The sequence below is a fragment of the Notamacropus eugenii genome, chromosome 3 (assembly GCF_028372415.1).
Source record: "Notamacropus eugenii isolate mMacEug1 chromosome 3, mMacEug1.pri_v2, whole genome shotgun sequence".
NCBI classification, from domain to species: domain Eukaryota; kingdom Metazoa; phylum Chordata; class Mammalia; order Diprotodontia; family Macropodidae; genus Notamacropus; species Notamacropus eugenii.
Window position 1 is genome coordinate 398,642,645 of NC_092874.1, and position 26,659 is coordinate 398,669,303.

Genomic DNA, 26,659 nt, shown 5'->3' on the forward strand with positions numbered 1-26,659 from the left:
TTCAACTTTAGTAAGTCCCTTATGACTTCTCTTTACTGTTTACCTTTTCATGCTTCTCTTCATTCTTGTGTTTGAAGGTCAAATTTTCTTTTCAGCTCTGGTCTTTTCATCAAGAATGCTTGAAAGTCCTCAATTTCATTGAAAGACCATTTTTTCCCCTGAAATATTATACTCAGTTTTGCTGGGTAGGTGATTCTTGGTTTTAGTCCTAGTTCCTTTGACTTCTGGCATATCCTATTCCATGCCCTTCGATCCCTTAATGTAGAAGCTGCTAGATCTTGTGTTATCCTGATTGTATTTCCACAACACTTGATTAGTTTCTTTCTAGCTGCTTGAAATATTTTCTCTTTGACCTGGGAAGTCTGGAATTTGGCCACAATGTTCCTAGGAGTTTCTCTTTTTGGATCTCTTTCAGGAGTTGATAGGTGGATTCCTTGAATACTTATTTTGCCCCCTGGTTCTAGAATATCAGGGCAGTTTTCCTTGATAATTTCTTGAAAGATGATGTCTAGGCTCTTTTTTTGATCATGGCTTTCAGGTAGTCCCATAATTTTTAAATTGTCTCTCCTGAATCTATTCTCCAGGTCAGTTGTTTTTCCAATGAGATATTTCACATTATCTTCCTTTTTTTCATTCTTTTGGTTTTAAAGAATTAGCCTCCATCTGTTCCATTCTAATTTTGAAAGAACTATTTTCTTCAGTGACCTTTTGAACCTCCTTTTCCATTTGGCTAATTCTGCTTTTTAAAGCATTTTTCTCCTCATTGGCTTTTTGAGCCTCTTTTGCCGATTGAGTTAGCCTATTTTTCAACGTGTTATTTTCTTCAGCATTTTTTTTTGGATCTCCTTTAGCAAGGTGTTGACCTGCATTTCATGCTTTTCTTGCATCTCTCTAATTTTTCTTCCCAGTTTTTCCTCCACCTCTCTAACTTGATTTTCAAAATCCTTTTTGAGCTCTTCCATGGCCTGAGCCCATTGAATATTTATTTTGGATGTTTGGGATATAGAAGCCTTGACTTCTGTGTCTTTCCCTGATGATAAGCATTGTTCTTCCTCACCTGAAAGGATAGGAGGAGATATTTGTTCACCAAGAAAGTAACCTTCTATGGTCTTATTTTTTTTTCCCTTTTTTGGGCATTTTCCCAACCAGTTACTTGACTTTTGGGTCCTTTGTCAAGAGTAGGGTATACTCTGGGAATGTGTGAGATCTCAGTTCCTCCAAGGTGGCACAATCAAGCATGTACTGCTCTGGATGCAGAGAGGGATTTTTGTGCTCAGAATCTTAGCTGATACCTCTCCACAGCCACTTGGCCTCCAGTTCTGCCTAGCTAGCACTGGGGGCTGATTTTCAGATAAGCTGGATGGGCAGGGCCACCATTCAGTTTGAGACAAAGACCAGCTGTACCAGGGCCTCCACTCAACGCTGAGGTAAGACTCAGGTCTTCAATGCCCCCAGGGGTTTTTACACTCCAACAGTGGAGCTTCCATATGGGCTGCTGTGCAGGCTCTGTGGCCACTGCCTGCTGCCAGAGCTATGGGAAGGCCCTTCTCCCTTCCTGGCCAGCTGATAAAACCTCATCACTGACCTTTGGCATCTGTGGGCTGAGGGATCTGAGGACCCGCTACTGTGACTGGAGATTCCACCCCCAAGGTGTCCTCCTCCCAGAGTCTCGTTGTGCAGTGCTTGGCCAAGGCTGGGCTGGGCTCCACACTCAGCTCCACATCTGATGCAACCGACGTTTCTGTGGGCCTTTAAGGTCAACATGGGCTGGAAATCTCCTCCACTCTGTTGTTCTCCACTTGTGTTGCTCCAAAATTTGTTGAGAGTCCCTCTCTACAAGTATTTTATGGGCTGTGGGGAGGACCCTGTGTAAGTGTGTCTTTCTAGTCTGCCATCTTGGCTCCACCCCCACCCCCCCACTCCCCTCCAGGATTTCTTTCATCTTCTCTGTGTATCTACTCATTCCCATGGCCCTGGCAACTCCTCCTTTGAAAAAATAAAGAACTTTCATATCATTTTCATCTTCTACCAGCTCTGACCATACTTATTCAGAAATATCCCTGGCCTTCCTAAAGAAGCCCAAACGGTTCTTTTCCCTTTTAATACATGACTTCTCCTCTCTTCCTTTTCCAAATTTGTTCCAGTTAACACCAATCCACACATTCTAGTGCAATTACCTCAGAGAAACCCAAATCTTGGAGATTTCTCCAAAGAAAAAGACTCCCTGTCCCACAAGCATATAGAATTTAAGCTGCATTAGAGTGTCCATTAAGGAAACAATGGGCATTTCTTTAATTGTCTCTTAATTCCTTAATTGCTCCATTACAAGAGCCATGTCCCTTCCCTTGATGCTGAGCTAGGGTACAATTGCCCAGAATCTTGCTGATTTTATTTTAAATACTTGGAACTAGTATTTCTTGTAGTTGGTATACAGCTACATGTAAAACACTGTCTTCTAGTCCAGAGGTTCCCAAACTTATTTAGTCTACTGCCCCCTTTTTAAAAAATTTACTTAGTGCCCCTATGGGGCACTTTCTTTAACCCTTTAATGGTTTTTTTTTTTGAAATTTGCATCCTTTCAGAAAAAGCATAAGATATTTTTTTTAAAAAGACACATCTTAAATTTAATAATTTACTATGTTTGTGTTTTTTTTCCTACATTGAAATTCTGATGATGCAATATTGCATGGCTACCAACACTTGCTTGTTAAGATCTGTCCGCAGACTTGACCACTGATTAGTTATAACTTGCATTTTGTGTGTTTATTTGGAAAATAATGTAATCACTACAACTTTAACTCTGTTATGCAACAAATGAAACATGCATCAATGGTTTTTCAAAATTTCCTTCTCTTCTTTCCTTGTATTTCCACCATCCCCTTATTTTTATTCAATGCCCTCCAGTTACACCTGAGGCAACTACCATCCCCCTGGATCATTCCAGTGCTGTCCAGGAGGTTGGCATCACCCAGTTTGGGAACCTCTGTTCTAGCCCCTCTCCCTTCCTTTTACAAAAATATTCAGGTTTCCCCTATTTAAAAAAAAATCACTTGACTCCTTGGGCTATTTATCTAATACTTTTCCCCCCTATTAATGGCAAACTCTAAAAAATGACTAGTCTGCCTTTACTACTCCCACTTTTTTCATGCATTGTAATGTGGCTTCTGGTCCCACCATTTTAATAAAATTATACTAAAAAAAAGTCACCAGTGATCTTTAAGCAACTGGATCTGATAACTTTTCTTGTTTTTATAATTCTTAATCTTTCTGAAATATTCTGTGTTCTATTGCCCCATCTCCTTTTCTTCTTCCTTGGCTTCCATAGCATTCTTCTCCCCTTTGTAGTTAGAAATAATTACTCTTTCTCAGTCTCCCTTGATTGTTTATCTATACATTCTTTACCACCTAAATTTTGGTGTCTCCCCTCTTCTTCTATACCCTCTCCATGGTGATTTCATCTCATCCATTCACTGTGGTTATCACCTCTAACTTTTAAGCAGATACACACATATGTACATATGTATATGCACATACACAAAAATACATGTGTACACACATATACATATATACTCACACATACATACATACATACATATATACATATCTCCCTAATCTTTCTTCCTTCTTAACTTCAGTGTCATTTCTTCAACTCCTTGATGTTCTTTTGGAAGCTCAAAATTAATGTCCAAAATGTGTCTACCTCATTATCCCCTTAAATTCTCCTTACCTCTCAAATCCTTTATTCTTTAATTGTCACTCAGGCTTGAAAAACTTTGGTGCTGTCTTTGATTTTTCCCTCTTGATCATTTTCTACATCCAATCAGTTGTTAAGTCTAATCAGTTTTGTCTGTATGTGTCTTATATCTATCTCTTCTCCACTCGCAGAAGCACCATTCTAGTTCTTCAACTCTCATCTGTGCAGTGAGTAAAGTGCTGGACCTCTAGTCAGTAAGACCTGAGTTCAAATCTGGACCCTTACGAGCCATGTGACTTTGGGCAGGTCATTTGACCTCCTTCTGCCTTAGTTTCTTCAACTATAAAATGAGGATAATAATAACATCTGTGTCCTAGAGTTGTGAAGATCAAATGAGCTAATATTTGTAAAGCACTTAGCGCGGTACCTGGCACATAATAGATGCTATGTAAATGTTAGTTATTATTTTTTGTTATTATTATTTTCCTGGCCTCCTACCTGGTCTCCCTTTCCTCACCCATCCTTCACATGGTTTACAAAATAATCTCTCAAGGTACTTCGCTACTCACAGACTTCCAATGGCTATCTTTCGCAGGAAAACTTCTAGGAAAAAGTTGGCTAAACTCCTTGCTTTCATATCTCTTCCACTCATTCCCCACTTAACCCTTTGGAATCTGACTTTCAACATCATTATTCAACTGAAACCTCTTTTTCCAAGGTTACCAATGATCTCTTATGTAGCATTCCTTCCTTATTTCCTCTCCCAAAAGATAATGGGAAGCTGATTTCTCTAAGGAATGTATACCCCAGCTTCAGGATACTCTGTTGATTTGTATTCCTAAAATTATAGCTCATAGGTTTTCATCCCCAACCCCAGCTCCTGGACATGTGCAATATTTTGAAATGATGTAAAACACTGAGTCAAGTAACTTTAATAATCAGCCATTTGACACAATCTGCTCAAAGCATAAGTGTTTAAAGCATTAGTAAGCATGATCAGTAATAACAAAACATTGCCCCGTTATACCTGGGGCACACTCTCCCCAAATACACAAAGTGTCAGTGAGAAGAGTAGACACACATGTAGATTATTTAGTAGAGAGGAAGATGCAGTGTGGGACTCCTGTCCCTCCCTCCCTTCAGGTGAGAAATCAAACTGTCCTCAGGTAAAAATTCCTTTCACAATTTACATTATGATAACTAAAATTTTTCCAACTCTTCTTTGCAACACATGGGATATTCCAGATGCAGGTCCAAATTCACGCCTCACTAGGAGAAGCAAATTAAAAGAGCAATATTCTGGAGACAATGGATCTAGGTTCAAATCCCACCTGTCATTCCTGATCCCTCTGTGACCTTTGGCAAATCACTTAACCTCTCTATGCCTTGGTTTCCTTATCTATAAAATGAGACAATTACACTAGATGAATGCTGACTCCCAGTTCTAAGTCTGTGAACTGTGAACTTAACCAATAATGAATCTTTTCATAGGTATAAAGTGTCAAAATATTTTAGTAACTTTATTTAAAATCATGGAAAAATTAATGTGTAAAAACTTGAGTTTGTCCTAGATGACTCATGGCTTCTGAATGTATCTCAGGAAAACTTCTGTAAGAAGTTTTTCCTCACAAGCCCTTAGGAAACTTTAAAGGCTAATTTCAGTGTGTTGTGATCTATATGAATGTTCTATATAACATATTTTTATTTTCAGTTTGATATCAGAACTCTTCTCTTTTCTCAGAAGTCTTTTATTATTTTTGAATTAATTTATCCTTATTCTTATGATTTCAATTCTTTTAAAAAATTATTGTCAGGTGCTGTACAATGTTTTGAAGTTATGTAAAACACTGAGTCAACCATCTCTGCAGTCACCATTATTTTCTTAGGAGTCAGTCAGTCACAACTCGCAAAAGTCAATCACAATCTTGCTCTAGGAAACAACTAAATCATCAAATTCAGTTTAAACCTGTCCTCTTGGTAGCATCATTTTCCCTACTCCCACTCATTTAGCATGTCTGTTTTCTCTGTCTTATCACGTTCCTTGGAAAGGGAAGGAAGGAAGATAGGAAGGAAGGAAGGAAAAGGAAAGGCTAGCTTTAAAAGAAATTAAACAGGCTCACAACTGCCCCCAAAGAGGTTTTGAACTCCCCCAAAAAGGATTAAGCATATGGTATAAATTACATGGCACTTCTAGACCATCAGGTGAACCTTTCCCTATGGACTTACAGTTCATAAGGAGTGCAGATAAACTGAAATCCACAATGAATAAATAATTTAGGTCAGCTCAAAAGGAAAAAAAAATTACATGTTCTTAGGAACATTGGTGGGTACCAGTATTTTGGGGTCTCAATATCCATACAGCTCATATGAGTTCTCTTTTTTCCCATCACATTGCACACTCCTTAAATATTTGCATTTCCCAACTAATCAACACAGTAACAGGTATCAGTACTTCAACATTCAATCATGAAAAAGTTAAATAAATGTATTTGATGTGAAGAAATACATTGGAAAACTATCCATTCATAGTCTGAAAACAAAACAAAAATACCAATTTTCTGTGGCTAGTCCTTACAAGTACATAGGATTTCCAAAAATATCCCAGATAAGCTCCCACTGTCCAGTGCCATCTCTGAACTCCCATCTCTAATATCACATCAACTTCCATGGATTCATTTATCATATCGATGCTTATGGCTCCCAGATCTACCTATCTAGCCCTATTCTCTTCAATCTCACATCACCAAGGGCTGATTGTACACTTCTAACTGAATATCCCTTAGCCATCTCAAACTTAACATATCTAAAACATAACTCACTATCTTTCTGTAAAGGCTATCTCTCTCTCCACCATCTTTCTGGTTACCCAGTTTTGTAAATTCAGAGTCATTCCATTCTCTTCACTCTCCCTCGCCTTACAAATCCAAATTGGTTGATGTCTTGTCAGTGCTACTTCCTCAAATCTTTCCCATATATCCCTCTTCCTTTAACTCACTCAACCACTATCCTAGTCTACTGGGACAATTGTAATATCCTTCTAATTGGTCTCTTCTAGTCTATCTCCCTCTAGTCCATACTACACACATCTACTTATGCTTTAGATATTTCTAAAGCATAGGTCTTACCAAGTCATTCCCCTGCTAAAGAAATACCATTGTTCACTCTTGCCTCTAGGGAAAAAAAAATGCCAACTCCTCTTTTATTGGAACTTAAAGCCTTTTACAGTCTGACTCCAATCTACCTTTCCAGACTTATTATAAATTAATCTCTTTCATATACTCCATGTTCCAATCAAACTGGCCTACCTGTGATAACTTGCAGACCACAATGTGTCTCCTATGTCTGTAGGATCATAAATCTAGAGGCAATAGAGACATCAGATATCATTGGGGCTAATGACCATATTTTACAGGTAAGGAAATTAAGGCCTAGGGAGGTTTTTGACTCACCCAAGATGACACAAATAGTAAGTGACAGAGGTGGGCCTCTGGCCCAGAGCTTCTGAAAGCAACGAGCATTTTCCCCATAATACCGTGTGTTTACTGAGTCTTTGAACAGACTTTTCCCCATGCCTGTTCACTGAATTACTTGTTTCTGCTTCATAAAATCTCTAGCTTCCTTCAGAGCTCAGCTCAAATGTCATCTTATATGCAGTGATTCCAGAGGTTCCAGCTGCCAAGGCCCACCCAAATTATCTTTTATTTATTTTATGTTGATTTTTATATCTACCTATAAATATGTGTGTTTTCTCTGATAGGATGTCAGGGCCATCTCCACTTGTCATGATCTATAGCTCGCCACTGGACCCAGATGGCTTTGGAGGAGAGAGAGTAAAGCTAGTGATTTTGCACAGCACTGCCTCGCTTAAATCCAATTTACTTGCATGTCGTGGCGCCACCTACCTGATGTCATAGTCCATCTATACTCTATCTATGTTTTCATGGTTGTTGTTCAGTAGGTTTTCATTTGTATCCAACTCTTTGTGACCCCATTTGGGGTTTTCTTGGCAAAGATACTAGAGTAGTTTGCCATTTCCTTCTCCAGCTCATATTATAGATGAGGAAGCTGAAGCAAACAGGGCTAAGTGACTTGCCCAGGGTCACATAGTTAGTAAGTGTCTGAGGCCAGATTTGAACTCACAATCATGAGTCTTCCTGACTCCAGGCTCAGCATTTTATCTACTTCACCACCTAGTTGCCTCAATGCTTATGTCCTTCCATAAATCCTGCACAAGGATTCTACCCAATCAACTTGCTTGGAGGCCTTCCTTTTGATCTCTTGGTATTTTATGGATGCCAGATAGAGCATCTGGGATTATCCTTTGATTATCCCTTCCTCTTGCCACATGACTAGCCCACCTCCTTATCTAGACATATATCTCTTTGATAGTATATTTTATGCTACTTTTTTTCTACACTGTAAAATATTGCCACCAATTCACACCATAGGCTTCTCTGTTACTCTATGGGTGACTTACAAATTTCATTTCTTCAGGGACTGTGGTATTCCAGTCATACAGAATCATCAGAAGAATATTGATAATAGAGAGATTGAGTTATTTCACAGAGAAGGGAAGCATAATTTGAAACACCATGTAGTCTCCAAAGCAATGCGGGTCATTTTCTTTTTCCTTTTCAATTCTCTGCTGTGTTTGTTCAAAATTTCTCAGTTGATGGACCAGTTCTATAGGCTGTACACGTAACCATGACATGATCTGTACAATAGTCATTTTTCATTGACTTAATTTTTCCGATGTAGATGATTAGATGAAATACTTTTACGATCTCATTTAGGAAATTTTTACATTATTCTGGGACTTGACATCATGTCTTCTGAAAATGGGTGCAGTTAGGTGATATCACCATCTACAGGGAATCCTTATTCCATTTCTACTCTTCTCCAAAAGTAGCCAACCTCCCCCCTCATCCCCTACATATTACTGTTTCATGACTTATTTTGTGTTTTGTGCGTGCATGGCCTCTTTTCCCCAATCCATCTGGATGATTTTGTCTGGCCAAACCTTACCCATCTGAGTCCAGAGAGACTGGTCTTGAGAAGGAAACCTTGAGAGGTGATTGCTGAACAGAGGAGCCGGTGGGGAGGTAGTGGTTGACTGCACATGATGGATGGGAAGTATCAAAAGCAATGATGATGATAAAGCAGGCAGGGGATTGAAATCGATCACAGAGTAAGGGAAAAGTTTCATTTTTTTTTTACGCATTGATTGGCAATGTAATGAAAATGATTATTCACTTTCTGAGGCTGTTATGCAAGTAGCCGTTCTGATTTGAGAGCCAGTACCTGAATAGTGTTCCCTCCACCATTTGACTATTATTTCTGCCAAAGAACAAAAAGACCTTATAGAAACTGGATTTCTGTTGGACTTGCAATTTGTACCCAGTAACTGAGGCAATTTATACATTTTCCTCTCTGTCCCTAGATGAAAAGGAAATTGATAAAGACAAAGTGTTTTGGTTTTGCAGAGAATCAATATCATTCTCCTTCCCTCTTTTCTGCCCTTGACCACCTATTTTGTGGACACATGTATAAAAGCGAAATAAACCAGGGTGGCTAATAATACATATATTGAATGACCATGCCATCAGATGAAGAAACAAAACCAACTCTTTTTCTCCTTTTCAAATTTCTAATGGTGTGAATAAACCTCCCAAATGGAATTATGGGTGGAGGGAAATATGGGTGGGGTTGAGTGTGACAGTCTCAGTGTTTCCCAGACTTCTCCCTCAAATCTGAGCATTCTACATCTCGGTTTCCCCACCAGAATATTGTTGGTGCCCAGGGCCATCTCAAAGACTCATCTAACAGGTTATGGTTTGCTAGTCTTCTCTCCAGGATAGACTGTCACTGGGGTTGGTCCTATTGCCCTCTATCCTTTCTCCTTCTGTTCACATATCCAACCTTTCAAATCTATTCAGGGCTTGCCTTGATGGCTGGGCAGTCTTTAGTCCAACCTATACTTCTGGCTCTTAACGTTCCTCCTTCTAATGGAGGTCTCTCTGGGATTTCATAAATTGAGCTGATTGTTCTAAGCCCTGGGCCTCAGTTTTGTGCTGCTGCAGAGAATGGAAAGGTGCATTTGCCACAAGGTACCATGTAGAGGAAGAAGTAGGTGGCTCTGTGAGATGGTATTTTACAAAAGACCGGGAGTCTGAGCTAATTAGAATGTAAGAGACTGGGGTGAAGGGGCTGGGATTAAGACAATGGCTGCCTGGCCAAATACCCCCTCCTCCCTTTGCACAAACAACCAGGCTGTAGGTGGGTTTCTCCCCCTTCAAGGATGCTGTAGATTTCCCTCAACTATACACTTGGGTGGAAGTTGCATGTCATTCCCCTAGGGGTGGCTTGAATAGCCAAAGATGGCTTTGTCTCAGAGAGCTTCTTACTGATAAGGAATTAGTCACCCATCCCCTAAGAACTACATCCTCTGGTACTGAAAGAACTGATGGGTGTGATTGCTGAATGAATGAATGTTAGTGATCTTTGAAAAATCATGGAAAAAAGAGAGAACACCCAAGATCTGGCTATAGTTGAGAGTTCAGGACTCAATCATGCTAGAGAGAGCATTTGGCAAACCTTCTACTCATTAGGATGCCTCAGGTCTGGGAAGGTCACACCACTTTCCATTTCAGGAGGAAGCAACAAGGATTCATGCGATTATTGACAAGGTTTCCAAGGAAGTGCATTGGCTTTTGAGCCCTTCGAATCCCTCTTTCTGAGCCTCACAGAGGCACCAAAGTGAGAAACCATGAGAATAGCCTCTCAGTCTTAGTTCTCAGTTGTCTGTCAACCAATCCCAACTCAAACTTCTGCTTATTAACAATTTAAGCTATTAGTCTCTGTATTCCAGTAAGCATAAAAGGCTTTTGTCCTTCAGATCACACATATCTGATTGCTCCCTTGTTACCTTTGCTGGATCCTCACCCATATCAGACACTCTAACAGACAGGTGTTCCTCAGGGTTCTGTCTTCTCTTCTCCCTTCACTCCTTCACTTGATGATCTCAAAATCTCCTGTGGATTTAACTTCTATCTCTAGGATGATGACTCTTAAATCTGCCTTTCCTGCCCCTGACTCTCTGCTGCCCTCCAATATTGCGTCTCCTACTGCCTTTCGGGAATCTTGAACTGGATTTCCAGTAGACGTCTTAAACTCATTATGTCCAAATCTTTCCCCCTAAATCTTTCTCCCTCTCCTTTAACTTTCCTATTTCTGGGGTGATGGGGGTAAATCTTCCCCATCCCTCAAGATGAAAACTTAAGAGTCATCTTGGGTTCCTCATTATCTCTCACCCCCACCAATCCAATCTGTTGCCCAAGTTTGTTGATTTTACCTTTGCAGCATCTCTGGAATCTGCTTCTTTCTCTCCTCTGTCACTGCTGTCACTGTTATGCACTGTTATTACCTCATGTCTGGACTATTACAATAGCCTGCTTATGGGTCAGCTGCCCCAAATCTCTCATCATTCCAACCCACCCTCCATTCATTGACCAAAGGGATTTTCCTGAAGTGTGGGTTCTATCATGTGACCCCTCCTAATTAATAAACTCCAGGTGTTCCCCCTCATCTCCAGTATCAAATACAAAAGACTTTGTTTGGCATTTAAAGCACTTCACAACCTAGGCCCCTCTTATCTTCCCAGTCTTTTTACACCTTGTTTCCTTACATGTTCTCTTTAATTCAGTGACACTGGTCTCTTTGCTGTTCCATGAACAAAACATTTCGCTTCTCAACTTCTGGCATTTTCTTTGGCTGTCCTCCAAACCTGAAATATTCTCTCTCCCTCTTCAGCTTTGCCCACTGAAGTCCCATTTTTTACAGGAAGCGTTTCCCAATCCCTCTTTATTGTAGCTTCCTTCAGGTAATTATTTCCTATTTCTCCTGGGTATGATATGTTTGTATATATTTGTTTCTATATTGTTGCTTCCATTGGATGTAAGCTATTTGAGGACAAGAGCTACCTTTGGCTTCCTTTTTTTGTATAATCATCGCTTAGCACAGCGACTGACACCATGGTAGGAGCTTAATGAATGTTGATTGATTGATAGGCAATCACCTACTCTATCTTATTCATGTCCAACTCTTCACGACCTTGTTTTGGGTTTTCTTTGCAAAGATACCAGAATGGTTTGTGCCATTTCTTTCTCTAGGCTTACTTTACAGATGAGGAAACTGTGTCAAACAGGGTTCAATGACTTGCCCAGGGCCACATAGCTAATATTTGTCTGAGGCCAGGTTTGAACTCAGGAAGATGAGTCTTTCTGATTCTAGGCCCCATACACTATCCACTGAATCACCCAGCTGTCCTACATAAACCCTTTGCAGTAAGTATACTATATTTCCCCTCTTTTGTTTAGGAGGCACCAAAGAAGATTACTTCTTATTCTTTTCATCTCTCCCATCTTTAAATTTATGCCCTTCCTTCATCATCATTTTTCTTGCCTTGTTTCTGTTCCAGATAATCCTCTATCAAAACAATCCCAAAATCTGATAAAGGAAATGGGCAAAGCAGTGGATATAATGGGAAAAGAAAATACTGGAGTCCTGTTTGGCAAAGTGAACATCACTTCTGAGAAGTTGTTGGAACAAGAGTTTGCTATCAAAGATGTCCCCACAGTGAAGCTTTTTGTTGAAGGTCAAAGAAAGCAGCCCATTGATTGTGGAGGTAACTGGCCCCAGTCCCTCCCTTATAGATCCTCACTCTGGATGGAGCCCTGTTCTCCCTGAGAATGGGTTGGGGAAAACAATAGCTGGACTGAAGGAAGAAGAGCTCACTCGTTCCCTTAGGCTGTTAGCCTAGCTGGGCAGGAATCCAAGCTATACTTTGGGTCCAATCTTTTGTCACCAAGTCTCATCAAAGCTTTCTCTGTTGCCTTGGCTGACCAAGGATATCACCAACCCTTGCAGTGCTGGAGTTAGAGGAGAAGAAGGGAGGGCGGGGAGTGAAAGGGCAAAGAGAGGGAGGGAAGGGAATGGAAGGGAAGGACAGTGAAGGATAGATTTTTTTTTCCTAGTGCCTATTCCCCTCCCCTGCTCCCCCCCCAATCCCAAGCCACTTTTAGCCCATTTTGTTTTGCAGTTTATGATGATGTTCAGAGTTCATTGTGGTCCTCAGACTTCCTGGTTAACCAAAGGGGACACTGAGTCACACAAGAAGGATGTAGAGAATAGAGAAACTCCCAGAAAGTCTGGGGTATTGCTCAGATGAATCTGAAAGAATACCAGATTGGGACTGAGAACCCCTGGGCCAGCTTGGCATGAAAGTGACTAGCTGGATTACTTTGATGTCATTTTCTTCTACCCTTTTCCCAGTCTTAATTTTCTCTTCTGTCAAAGGAGAGGGTTGCACTAGCTGATTTCTACCATCCTATCCCTTCTGTCTTGATCTTTCTTTGAGATGATGGAAAGAGTTAAAGATAGGCCTGACTCTGAATCAAACTCTGAATATTAGTTTACCCCCCCTCTAAAGTGGGGTTAATGATATCTGCTGTACCCACCTCACAGGATTCACATAGGGATCAAATGAAACAATATAGAGAAAGTCTCTTCCAGTTAATAAATGTTATTTTATGAAAGAGAATTTTTTTCCTTCTCAAACTTCCAACAATGAGAACTAAACCTCCCAAGGAGAGTGGAGGAGGGGAGGTTTGAGTATGTTGGATCAGGCAGGGTTTTGTGACCCTTCTTTTTCATAGACAGGTGCTCTGGATCTCCATCAGTTATGATGATAGTCTTAATTTTCTAATACCGAGCCTGAACATTTGGAGATCAGAATTCATGTTCTGTAGGACACGTAGGGGGAGAGTGGGGGTTGGGAGAAGTTGTCAGTGGGATCCACAGGAGGAAGAGATGTGGGTGGGTTAAGAAGTGGATCCTGCTGAGGAACAAGAGTTTTTAAAGGGGATGAAAATCAAGGGGGAATTTCATTAGCGGAGATTCTGACTCCCAAATTGACACTTGGGAGGCAGCATGAAGCAGTGGAAAGAGGCCTAGATTTGGAGTCACCTGGGATGCTATTTTAGAATCCTACCCTTGCAGTTTATTAGCTGTGTGACCTTGGGCAAGTGATTTGCCCTCTTTGGATCACATTTTCCTCAACATGAGATGACTGAAATTGACCTCTCAGGTCCTTTCAAGCTATGATTCTAATGGCTTATTAATTAATTAATTAACCATTAGTTCTATGTTCTCAATGATTGATGGATCACTACTAATAGATCCTAATTTGTGATCTAACCTATGACCATAGAGAGCAGTAGCACAGGTACAGGCCAGAAATAGGGGAGACAGAATGGTATGGTGGGAAGGATGTTAGTTTCTTCCTAGTTTTTAGGCTTGACATTGGCACAAATGAACTGTGTGCTCTTTAACAAATCTCATACATGTTTGAGGTTGAGTTTCCTGTTCTGTGAAGTGGCCATGTGGCCCTCCGACAACGTCATTGGAACCCCAGGGTGTTACTGTGAGGATTAAAAGATAAAGGATTGTGAAAGGCTTGCTGCTATTGTCATAGAGCTAGCTATTCAGGGTAGGACTCTCTCCCAGGAATAAGGTGGGCAAGCGTCCCAGGGTTCAGTCACTAGTTTAAACTGTTCCTGCTCCTTTGACATCAGGTGCTATTACAGTCACTGGAGCCAGAAGGTGTTTCAATGATCATCCAGTTTACTTTCTTCCCTTCACTTTACAAAAGAAGAAACTGAGGCTTAGACAGGTTTAATAGTGTGGCTTGCCAAAGGTCACACCGGTAGTATCAGAGGCAGGATTGGCATTCAGGTCCTTTGACTGTAAGTGTTATCATTTTTTTCTGCTACCTCTTATGTCTGAGGAAGAGAAACTGTAACTTTCCTCCAGACTGGGGGTTGGTGTAGGGAAGTGTGGGGAAACTCTGGATCTAATGGACAGCCTGATCTTGCTTCCTGGGTCACCCGACTGGTGTCTTCTGAGGTCACCCTGGTTTCAGTTTAGAATCTGCCCCTCATTGCCCCCCAGCCCCAACTGTTTCTCTGATCCTTCAGAGGGAAGGAGCCATGTGGAAAACAAAGGCTGGGTGGAGAAGTCTCTGGATTCTTCCTAAATAATTCTCCAAACCCTTCCCTCTGTGCCCATGGTATGCTGGATGTGTCTCAATAAGCATTGTTTTCTGACTATTCCACACTTTGTTGGAAATTCCCCAGTGAAGTCACCATCCTCATCAAACATTCATAGAACACCTATCATATACTAGGTTTCTCAGATTGTAAAGGTGTCTCTGACATGAAGAGCTTGCTGGCTGGTTGGAGAGACTAGATCAACCTTCATCCCCATTCTTCCTCCTTTTATAACATTATAAGGCAGCATACATGTAGTGTTCAATCTATGGGAGACACAGGATCGTCACAGCATCTTGGAGAATAGAAAAAAATCATTTTCGGCTGAAGGGTGAGGATGGTCAGGGAAGAATTTAGGGTCTTCAGCTACACTCTTTGTCTAAGGAATCAGATGTGCCAGGTGTGTTTCTACAGTCCCTGTCCCTGCATTCCTCCACCCAACTGGAATGGAACCTGCATCTCCAAGCTAGAAGTGGGGCACTGGATGACAAACACTATAGAGAACGGGGCAGGCAATGTGTGTCTAGGATTGATTTGTTTCACTGAAGTTCTCTGAGTGGCCAGCAGAGGGCAATGGTTTCATGTACCGAAATTGCCAGACCACCCACCAGTCAAATATTAACACCTGTCTAGGTTATGTAAGAGGCAGAGCAGACACCGTGATCTGCATGAACAGCAGAGTTGTGGGGCTGCTGGGGAGTGAAGGGCAGGAGCGGGAAACTGATTAGATGGGAGGGAGGATAACCACTCTTCAAACAAGCCACTTTTTGAGGGAACTTGTCATCAGGGAGAGGGCTTGTTTCTTCTGGAGTCCCTCTGCCTTACAATGAAAGCCTAGAAAATCTCATTCTAATACGTTTACTTCTGGGTTCGGAATTTAAACAGAGAGAGTTGTTGGTGAGGAGGGATCTAACAGGGAATTTTTAAAATTGCCCAGAGTGGGCAGCTGGATTTCCATCTTCTTAAAGACTCACTGCAATGATTGGGGGACTATGTAGGAGGACAGAAGAAGGGAGGAGCTGAAGTATCCCTACAAGGGTTTAAAGATTGCTCTTCTCAGCTAGTTTGGGCAGCCTTTGGTCCTCCATTTCTTCTGTCTAGAGGGATGGGCCTGAACCATGGGCCGGCTTTCTTTCTGGTATGTCTAAATTAGCCTGAAAGCAACACAGTAAAGTTATTGCAACTTTGGCAAGTTGAGTGGACCTGGACAGGGATCTGTGAAGCCAGAGAGGGGAATCTGGAAATATTTCATCCCTAAGACTTCTCTGTGAGGTAGAGTGACTTGCTGTTTATCTGTAAGCTATGTTAGAGGCATGTAAAGATTCCCAAACTCCATTTCATTTGGGGGGGTAGCCTTTCTGGAATACAACCAGAACTAGATGATGGGAATAAGCTGGGGAACCTGGGTTCTAGGCCCAGCTATGTCATTAAGCAGCTGTATGACCTTGAGTAAATTGCTGAATTTCTCTGAATCTCAGTTTTGTCAGTTAACAAATGGGAATTATATTATCTGCTCTAACCTAATGCATATCATAATATCTACCTGACATTCTTCAAGGGATTGTATGAAAACGCTTTGAACAATTTAAAAGGGAAGTATTATTAAAATATTATAGGCAGATAGAGTTTTGTGCTACTTTTTTAAAAGACCCATCAAAATAGTGCTTCCTCTTATAGTAAAATTTCTTTGCAGAGGCATCTATGAATAAATGAGAAGCTAACAGCCCAACGCGGAATCTCTGTAAATCATTCACAAGGAATTTCTGGCTCAATCATTAAGGCATCATCTGACTTTTGAAAGACATTGACTCCATTAAGCCAGTGGCCAGGAAATGGGCTGAATCAGAAAGTGTCCACTGCTCTCATTTTGTTGTTCTAACTGTGTGTGGGTGACCATGATGGCCATGGTGACCTCGTAGGAACAGGACATATCGCCAGGCATTGGGGCACCTCAGATTTGTGAAGTTTAGAGGTATCAATAAACTACCATTCTTTTCCTTCTTAGAGAGAATATTCAAAGGTCATTTGGAACACCTAGTTTCTGAGAGTCAGGTCAAATTCAGTGCTTATGGGACTAGCTACCTTGAGAGGTAGTTTAAGCTGGAAATAGAGCAAGGCAAATTCAGAGATGCTGACTACATTGTAGGTTATTAATTTCCATGAGGGTTCAAAAAAAGAATTGCATTATATATATATGGATATAAAATGCTTAAATGTAACCTCAATGTTTCACCTGTATTATCTCCTTTGAGCCTTACTGAACAACTCTGTGAAGTTAGACACTAAAAATAATATTATTCCTATCTTTAAAGACAGGGAAACTGAAGGGGGGGGTGTTAAGTGATTTGTGCAAGGTCACATAACTTGTACCAGAGGTGGAGTTTGAGATCAGGTTTTCCTGCTTCCAATCCAAACATTCTGTCCTCGATACTGTGATGGCTCCCAGGGCAGATGTGGGACATATTATGCTTGCAGAAAGTAACAATCCATTTATTCTCCAATTATTTATTGAACACCTAATGACTGTAAGGTGCACAGATAAGAGATATGCCTCACACATTCCTAGTTTCAATTGATTAGCTATTATGGCTTTATCATCCATAAATTTATTCTGGTTTTCATGAATCACAAATACCTGGGTAGAACTGTCCCCTTCCCCTGCTTTACCCTCCACAGCTGACAACTCATGGAAATCAAAGTTTATGCAACTCTCTGTCACCTGTCTGGCACCCTTTATCATCACAGGACCCTGGAGGGTGGGAGTGCCAATTAACTGATTTTTTTCCTCAATTTTTTGTCTGATCATTATTGTAATGATTCAGATCCACTCTCTGCTGAGGGGACAATTCTTTGTCTTCAATACTTCTCCCTTTAATTCCCATTTCTTTCCATTTTACCTGGATCTCTGCAGGTTCCTGTTCCTGTTCCTGTTCCTCCATAGTCCTCCAAGATCTCTGCCCTCCAGTTAATCTGTGTCCTGTGGAACTCTCATTCTATTATAAATAAATTCCACTTTATCTATACTGTGCCAGGAGGTAGAAAAATCCTATTTCCTTGTCCTCATTGCCATTTTCTTCCTTCCACTTTCTTCCTGACCTTTGCCATTATCATTTAGCACATTTTCTCCTAGTTAAACAGTTAAACTGGCTATATCCCATTCTTAGATACTTGTCAATACTCCCCTTCCACTCATTACCTAGCTTTGAGTCTTTCTCTCTACCCCAACCAATTCCCTTAGAAACTGGTCCCTCTTTCCTTCATACTGAAACTGCTCCCTAAGCTATCAATCAAGTTACTGGTATTTTCTCAGTTCTTATCTCATTTGACCTCTTTGCAGCTTTTGATACACTTGATCATCACATCCTCCTGGCTATTCTCTGCTTCTCTGGCTCTCCCCTCTCTCATCTAGCCATTCCTTCTCAGCCTCTTTTGTTGGATCCTCTACCATTTTCTATCTACTAAGTGAATTTCCCAAAGCTATGTCCAGGGCCCTCTTCTGTTCTATCTCCATATCTCTCTCTTGTTTTCTGTTGTTATTCATTCTTCATTCTCAAAGAGGACTGATGACATCAGGAAGGTGATGTCTTGATTTGGCAAGTGAATTGAGGCAGAGCTGTGCAAAGTCAGCAGCGTCACTAATCTCATCAGCTTCTGTAGATTTGTCATCTCTAGATAGATGACTCCCATGTTTATATATCCATCTCTAGTCTCTTGCTTGAACTATGGTCCCATGTCATCAACTATTTGATAGACAACTATACCTAGATCTCTGGTTGTCATCTCAAGGTCCACATGTCCAAAATGACGTTTCATCTCTTCCCTTAAGGTCTCCATCAAACCCCTCCACCAAAACTTCCTCTTTCTATTGATACCCCTACCATCCTTCCATCCTCCATTCACTTAAATTTGTAAACATGAAGTCCTCCTTGATTCATCCCTGTGCCCCGTAACCAATCACTTGCCAAGTCCCATTGATCCTCTCTCCCTCTTTTTCTCTCCCATCTGTTCCCTTTTCTCCATCTACCTAGCCATCACTCTAGTTCAGATCTTCACTGCCTCCTGCCTAAACTATTATAATAGCTTCCTAATTGATCTCAGTGCTTCTAGTCTCTCCCATCTCCAATGCATTCTCCGTGGAGGTAAAAAGTTAATCTTCATAAGACACAAATCTGCCCAGTCTTTTGCTCAGAGTTTCAGGTGCTCCCTATAGCCTATGGTAAAACACAAACTCACCTGATGTTTAAGATATTCACAGTCTGACTTCCATCTACCTTTGTAGATGTATTTTATATTATCTCTCTTAAGGAACCTGTGTTCCACTCAAAGTAGTCTCCTAGCTATTCGCTGAACTTGACCTTCTATTTCGCACCTCCATGTCTTTGCATAGGCTGTCCCCTTGCTTAGAATATACTGTCTCCTTATCTCTCCATTCAAGGCTCAACACAGGTACTACCTTCTCCCATGAAGTTTTGTCTAACTTCTCTAGTTATCGGTGTTCTCCTTCACCTCATATTTTCTTGTTTGAATTTTTGTAGATGTATATATGTATGTGTATATGTATATATGAATGTATATGTCTGTCTGTCTGTCTATCTATCTGTCTATCTATCTATCTGTCTGTCTGTCTGTCTGTCTGTCTGTCTGTCTGTGTTTTTTATCTCTCCAGTTGTAAACTTGTCAATGGATAGGAACTGTTTCTTTTTTTTGTCATTTTATCCTCAGCATCTAGTATATGGCCTTCCATTATAGTAAGCACATAATAAATTGGTGATGATTTAAGTTGACTCTAAGGTGACTCAATGTATCTTTTTCTAAACTTTTAAAAAATGTTCTTAGAAATGAAATGTAAAGAAATAGACCACAAAGGACTAATTCCTTTCCAATAAATTAATTCAACCTACATTTATTAAGCACATATTCTATGCTCAATACCTCTCTGGCTTTTGCACTGCTATAATAGAATTAGAAGGTAGCTTTTCTGCCCTTGAGGAGTTTATAATCCAGTTCTCACAGACAGTTTAAAGTAGAGGAGGAAATGGATGGCCTAGGGGTTTATGAAGGATGATTTGGATCCCTAATTACTTTTCTCAGGAAGGCTTGTCAATCAGCAGTGGCCAGCCAACTCTAGAATCTCTCTTTACTTATCTGGCATCCCTGAAATTCGTTGGGCTTGTTGTAAGGCTGTTTTCCTACCCTTTTGAATAACTGATGCTTTGATTCCCATCTGTGCCCAGGAATACCAAAACTGCCTCTAGCCATCACAGTTGGAATTGGTATGAAAAATTGTCAAAAGGCCACATTAATTTAAGGTCACTGTTACAACTTTTTAAAAGTGCAAACTATTACTTGAATGTGGAGGTCTGTTGGAAGAAAGAAGAATCTGGAAAAAGAGTACAAAGGATGGTAACAAACAATTACACAATATGTGTTACGTATCGATCCTTACAACAACTCTGTGAGGTAGTTGCTATTGTTGTCTCCACTTTATAGTTGGCGAGACTGAGTCAAATAGAGTTTAAGAGGCTTGTTTGGAGTCACAAAGCTAGTAATCTGTCTTCGGGCAGATTTGAACTCAGGTCTTTCTGATCACATGCCCAGGTCTCTATCCACCATAGCCGCTTAGCACTACCCTCAGGAAAGAATGGATCAAGCTTAACATTTGAAGTCAGGTGATCTGCAGTTTGAATCCTAACTCAGACACTTACTAGTTATATGACCCTGGGTAAATTGCTTAACCTATTTTGCCTCAGTTTTCTCCTCTGCAGTATAATATCTCCCAGGGTCATTGATATTTGTAAGGTACTTTGCAAAAGTTAAAGTGCTACATGAATGCTGTTATTGATATCATTATTGGAGGAAGACAAGCCCAGTGCAGCACAATAGTGGAAACAAGGGTCTGAAGAGGTAAGAGTTGGGAAGGATGTAAAATGTGTAGAAACCCAGCATAGTTCTAACGGCCCATTTCTCTGATTTTACAACCTTCCCAAGACTGGCTATTACCCACAGACACAATGTACCTGGCTGATCATTTTGAATGTTTCTTATTCCAGGTGTCATTGAAGCCACAGCCCTTGTTGCATGGTTGAGGAACCAAATTAGACTCAGTATCCTGTTGCTCACTAGCAGAGAGCAGACAAAGACCTTTATCAGCTCCCGGAAGCTGAGTGTCATTGGCTTCTTTGAGGTAAGAGGAATGGAGGACCCCATCCTTGAGCTGAGTGCATCATCCCTAATTCTAGTGCTATGAATCTTCCTATTGGCTGGAGTGGAAGGGGTGGAGGGGTAAGGTGGCACAGTGGAAAGACCATGAAAGGAGGCTGTATATAGCCCAGGAGCTCTACTTTCAAATTCTATCAAGTATCTGCAGGATTTTCAATCCTGTGTTGGAGACACATTGTTCTCTATTCCTCATTTAGAATAATTATACATCTTGGTTCATAGATCGGATTCCATTCAAATCCACTGAATATTATAGAATAATCAGAGGATTTTAGATCACAGAGCAAGAAGAGACGTCTGAGGTGGACTAGTCCAAACCCTGTCATTTAAAGATGAGAAGACTGAGGCCCACAGAGAGAAGTGATTTGCTCAAGATCCCTAGATAATAAGGATCAAAGGCAGAATTTGAATCCAGGTCATTCGACATCAAAGTCAATGTTAGTTCTAAACTCTTTGGCTTTCATGTTGTTTGAAGATTCATTGTGGCAGGATAGAAAAACCACTGAATTTGGAGTCAGACAACCTATATTCTAATAATAATAACAATAACATTTATAAAGTACTTACTTATATGCCAGGGACTGTGCTAAGCGATGTACAATTATTATCCCACTCGATCCTCATAACAATCTTGAAAAGTGGTTGCTATTATTATTATCCCCATTTTTGTAGATGAGGAAAATAAGGCTCAGAGTCACACAGCTAGGAAGTGTTTGAGGTTAGATTTGAACTCAGGTCTTCCTGCCTCCAGGTTTGTTGCTCTATCCACTGAATTCTGCTTTTGTGCTATCTTAATCTCTCTGAGCATTGTGTAAGGAAGGAGTTGAGTTATGTGACCTCAGAGATCCAAAGGGCATTCCTTCCAATCAAACCTACACTCCCAAGATAGCATGCTGAACAGCAATTCAGACTTTGTATATAGTTCTGATACCCTTTGATGTTGTGCCAAATTGGGCCAAAATCAGTTCTGAGTTTTACTGTGGAACAAATGGAAAAATAAGGACAATGAGCAAGTTGGGTTGAAACAGAGACAATACTTCACTACCAGGTGAACAATGTCAAGTTTCTCTGCTGTCTTACTCAAATTCTGTAGGTCCTCCATTCTCTGGGTTCTGGTATGGCTTTCCTAATCAGAGAAGCAATCTGGGGGTGAAAATAAAGAAAAAATGCCTTAAATTTAAGAGCCAAACAAAGCCAAGGAAAGTGAGAAATTTGAGTGGTAAATAGTATGTAGGCATTATGGTATGTGACTGGATAGAGCACAGGACTTTCTGGAGTCCAGAAGACCTGAGTTCAAATCTGACCTCTGATACTTAATAGCTGTGTGACCCTGGGCAAGTAATTTAACCTTTGTTTGACTTAATCCACTGGAGAGGGAAATGGCAAACCACTCCAGTATCTTCACCAAGGAAACTCCATCTGCAGTCTGATCCACAGGGTCATGAAGAATCAGGCACAACTGCAAGACTGAACAACAATGAATTGTTTTAAATGCTAAGTTCTAGTCTGAATGACACAGTTCTTGCCCTCATGGAGCCTTTAGTTTGATGGGGATAAGTAAACAGATAACTATGAACTACACATTTCATGATAATTTAAGACTTTTATACCACTGTTAATGCAAGATACTCTGTGAATTGTAAGGAGACACTGGATAAGAGGATCAGGGAATATTGTATGGAAGTGAGTACTTGAATTGAACTTTAAAGAATAGGTAAGAAAATCAAAAGACAAAGAGGGAAATCAAGAGTATGCTAGACATAGAAAACAACATGAACAATAAGAGAGTGCAAGGTATGTGGGGGGGCAGGGCTGGAGAACAAAGAATAGTATTATTTCCTGGAGCATAGAAAATATGAAGAGGATAATAATATGGGATAAGACTGGGAATGTAACTTGGTGCCAGAGGATAGAGAACCTTGAATATTAGGCAAAGGAATTTGAATACTTGGTAGATAATAGACAACCATTGATGACTTTAGAGCAAGGAAAGTCAATTATCATACTAAATACAAGAAAAGGCAAGCTTAGTAACAGTAGAATAATAAGAAATAGCATTTATATAAGATTTCAAAATTCACTAAGCACCTTTGCAAATACTAGCTCACTTTAACCTCATTACAACTTTGTGAAGTACCTACTACTGATATTATTATTCTAGTTTCCCCACCTCCAATCTGTGATATCATTGGTGTGAAAAATTCCAGAAAGGAAGCCGTCTCTTCTCAGAACAAATCAGTATCTATTTTGTGACTTATAGTCTTAGGGAGCTACTTGGGGCATTGAGAGGTTAAGTGATTTTCCCAAAGTTGCACAGTCAGATCCTTGCCTCTGTTTTTTTCACCCCCATTTCATCACTCAATCCATTATGTCACATTCAGGCTTACATCAACATGAACAGAACAAAAGCATGCAGGGTATTTGTGGTTAGAAAGAGAGAACATGAGAAGACAAATAGTTTAGGCAAATACTATGTCAGACCTCTACTAGGATGGTAGTAAAGACTAAGGAGCAGATGCTGGACATATTGTAGATGCAACCAAACAAAGCTGGTAACTAGAAATGGGAGGTAAGGAAAAAAGAAGCGTAAAAGATAATACCCAAAGTTATAGACATGGGAGAAGGGTGATGGTTGGTACCACCCACAGAAAAGCTAGCTTTGGGAGAAGGGGAAATAACCTCTGTTTTTGACATGTGAAGCAACATCTAGATAGAAGTGTCATGTAGGTAGCTGGAGATATGGATCTAAAATTCAAGGTATAGATGGCAGTCTTTTACATAGAAGTGGTTTGTTGAAGCCATAGGAATGAAGGAAATTGCCAAGGAAGAGAGTAAAAAGAGAGGGGACCAAGGAAAGGTTGCTATGGGAAACTCATATAAAGGGTCAGAACAAAGACGAGGAGTGAATGAAAGAGACAAAAGGTTAGAGAAGGATCCAGAGTGGGAAATCTCAGAGACTGAGGAATGAGAGGATATCCAGCAGGAAGAAGCAGTTAACTGTGTCAAAAATGTCAGAGAGGTAAAAACAGATAAAGACTGATGACCTTTAAAAATAGCATCAGTAGAACTGCTGGGGCAAAAGTTGCCTTGAAAGGGACTGCAGAAAGAATTGGTAATAAGCGGGGCATTGGTTATAGTTAACTTTTTAGCAATGAAGGGGAAGAGAAAGATGGCATTTGAATGACTAAAACATTCAGGGAAAGCTTTCTTAGGCTTCTTAAGACCTGAGCACATTAGTAGTGTTGTATTTGAAATTCAACAAAAAGATAAACTGAGGCAAATCTCTAAGCAAGATAACATTAGCAAGGGCATGCTGCCTGTCAATAAATGAGTCAATGGTTTACCTCCATTTATGCCAAAGACCCAGAACAAACGGACAGTTCCCCCTACATAGGGTTTGGGAAGTAGAGAACAAAGACTAAGGCAGGGTAGATGATGTCATGGGAGTGAGAGCAACATGATTGGTTACAAAGCTGTAGCACAAGGAACAATGTGATTGGTTGGAAGTTTGGTAATGGGGGCTAGCAATGGCCACTCTCCCTTTCTTCTGTCATAAGACCTGAGAAGTGCTCATCACTTGAATGATGGTTTGAGATGGTGACCCAGACTTTTGGACAGTAAACCAGATGTCTTTGAAGGACAGCTTGGTGGTGTTAAGATATTAGGCCCAACTCTCTTGTGTTTACTCACATTCTCCCAAGGTTAAGCACAGATCAGTGATTAGTAGGGGAGTTGAATTTTTAAACAACTTAATCTCTGAACCAAGTTCAGAACTATGGCTTCAACAGTTATAGGGCAAAAACAACTATGGGACAAAATCAGTTATTTGTAAATAGGATTGATAAGAAAATGACACAGGATCAATTCGGTCTTCTCAATAGGCATATGGAAAGAAGCCAGTGGAGGAGATACTGAAAATGTGCAAATACCTTTCGCAGCTAGGAAATATGTTCTTAACCAAATAACAGATATAAGCAATTACAAAAGATGAAATAGATTCTACACAAACACAATGCATCTAAATAAGAAAAGTGGTGGAATGGGGAAAAATATCTTTGTATTACTTTCTCAGATTTTTCTTGGATTTGTATCCAAGACATAACTAACCTATAGACATAACTAAATATAAACCCTAAAAGCCATTTTCCAGTAGATAAATGGTCAAGAGTTAGGAATGAATTGTTCTCAAAAGAAAAACTGCAAACTATTAACGACCATGTAAAAGAATGATATTGATCACTAATAATAAGAGAAATACAAATCAAAACAACCTTGAGATTTTACCTAGCAGTAGTAAAATAATAATAAATGGTACCTCACACTCTGAAAATTGGCAAATATGAAAAAAATATGAAAAGTTAATGTTGGAAGGTGATAGGAATGGAAAGATAGGCACACTAATGCATTATTGGTGAAGCTGTGAATCAGTATAAACTCTTTGGAAAACAATTTAAAATTATACAAATAAAGTGGCAAAAATGCCCATACCCTTTGATTCAGAGATTCTTCTATCAGGAGCATCCCTCAAGGAGGCTATTGATAAGAAGAAAAGTTCCCAGATGCACTGGAATATTTATAGCAGACCTTTTTGTGGCAGGAAAGAATTGGAAATAAAGTAGGTTCCTATTGAATGGGAAAATGGTTAAACAAATTGCAATACATGAATGTAATGGAGATTGCATTCCAGTACCTTGTAAGAAACAATGTATATGAGAAATAGAAATATGGAAAGATTTACATGCTCTTATTCAGAGCGAAGTAAGAAACAACATACACAATAACAGCAATGTAAATGAAAAGAACAACCACAAAATAATAGAAAATGAATGTTGAAATTGCAAAGAACCAACATGACTCCTCAGAAGAGATATGAGATGATGCCCCCACTCCCCTCCTTTGCAGAGGTGAGGGGTTAAGGGGGTGGTAAATTGCATATATTTTAAAATATTTTAATATATTAAAATATTTGGCCTTAGTTTTTGTAATAGCTTCCTCTTTTGTCTTTAAAATATTATTTGGTGCATGGGATGGTTTTCTGGGAGGGGAACAGATACTTGGAAATATTCTGAGGATGTGAAAGCAAAAGATACCAATAAAAAATTTTTTAAAAAAGAAAATTCATGAAAGAGGAAGAAATGATAGTTGGAGCAGGGTCCTAGTAGAAGGAGGGAATGGGATTGAGGGTACAGGTAGAGGGATTATACTCATGGAGAAGCTGGGATATCTTTACTTCTAACACCAGGAGGGGAGAGTGGGTGATGTGGCCAGCATAACCTAGCTGAAGATGGGGATCTCATGGAACTCTCATCAGGGAATTAGGACAGTGAGTCATTTGCTACATGTGGTGCATGACTTCTGGTGATGATTGATGGGCGAGATGTTTCTACTTAATCTTTGGATTAAGTGGAAAAAAAGAGAATAGATCAGGCAGTTGTTGTGGGGAATGAGCTACATCATTCATAAAGGTAGAGTTAGATTGTCAAGTTGGGAGAGCCCAACTAAGGTTATATACCACAAATATATGAGTTAAGAAAAAGATCAGAACAACAGTTTTGTTTTGTTTTTTTATATAAGGAACTATTAGAAGAGGAAACTCACTCTACCAATGGAAATTCATACCTTCTTCATAACATATAGCATC

The 26,659-nt window shown here is 40.1% G+C and overlaps 1 protein-coding gene across 4 annotated transcripts in view; it reads left to right on the forward strand.

The window, feature by feature from the left end:
* The window catches only part of PDILT (protein disulfide isomerase like, testis expressed), a 78,151-nt gene that overhangs the window by 29,445 nt on the left and 22,047 nt on the right, over nucleotides 1-26,659 (forward strand). For all 4 annotated transcript variants that reach the window (XM_072597972.1, XM_072597973.1, XM_072597970.1 and 1 more), the window contains 2 exons: nucleotides 12,171-12,377; nucleotides 20,850-20,983. In XM_072597972.1, coding sequence (XP_072454073.1) covers nucleotides 12,171-12,377; nucleotides 20,850-20,983 — 341 coding nt within the window. The remainder of the gene's footprint in view (nucleotides 1-12,170; nucleotides 12,378-20,849; nucleotides 20,984-26,659) is intronic.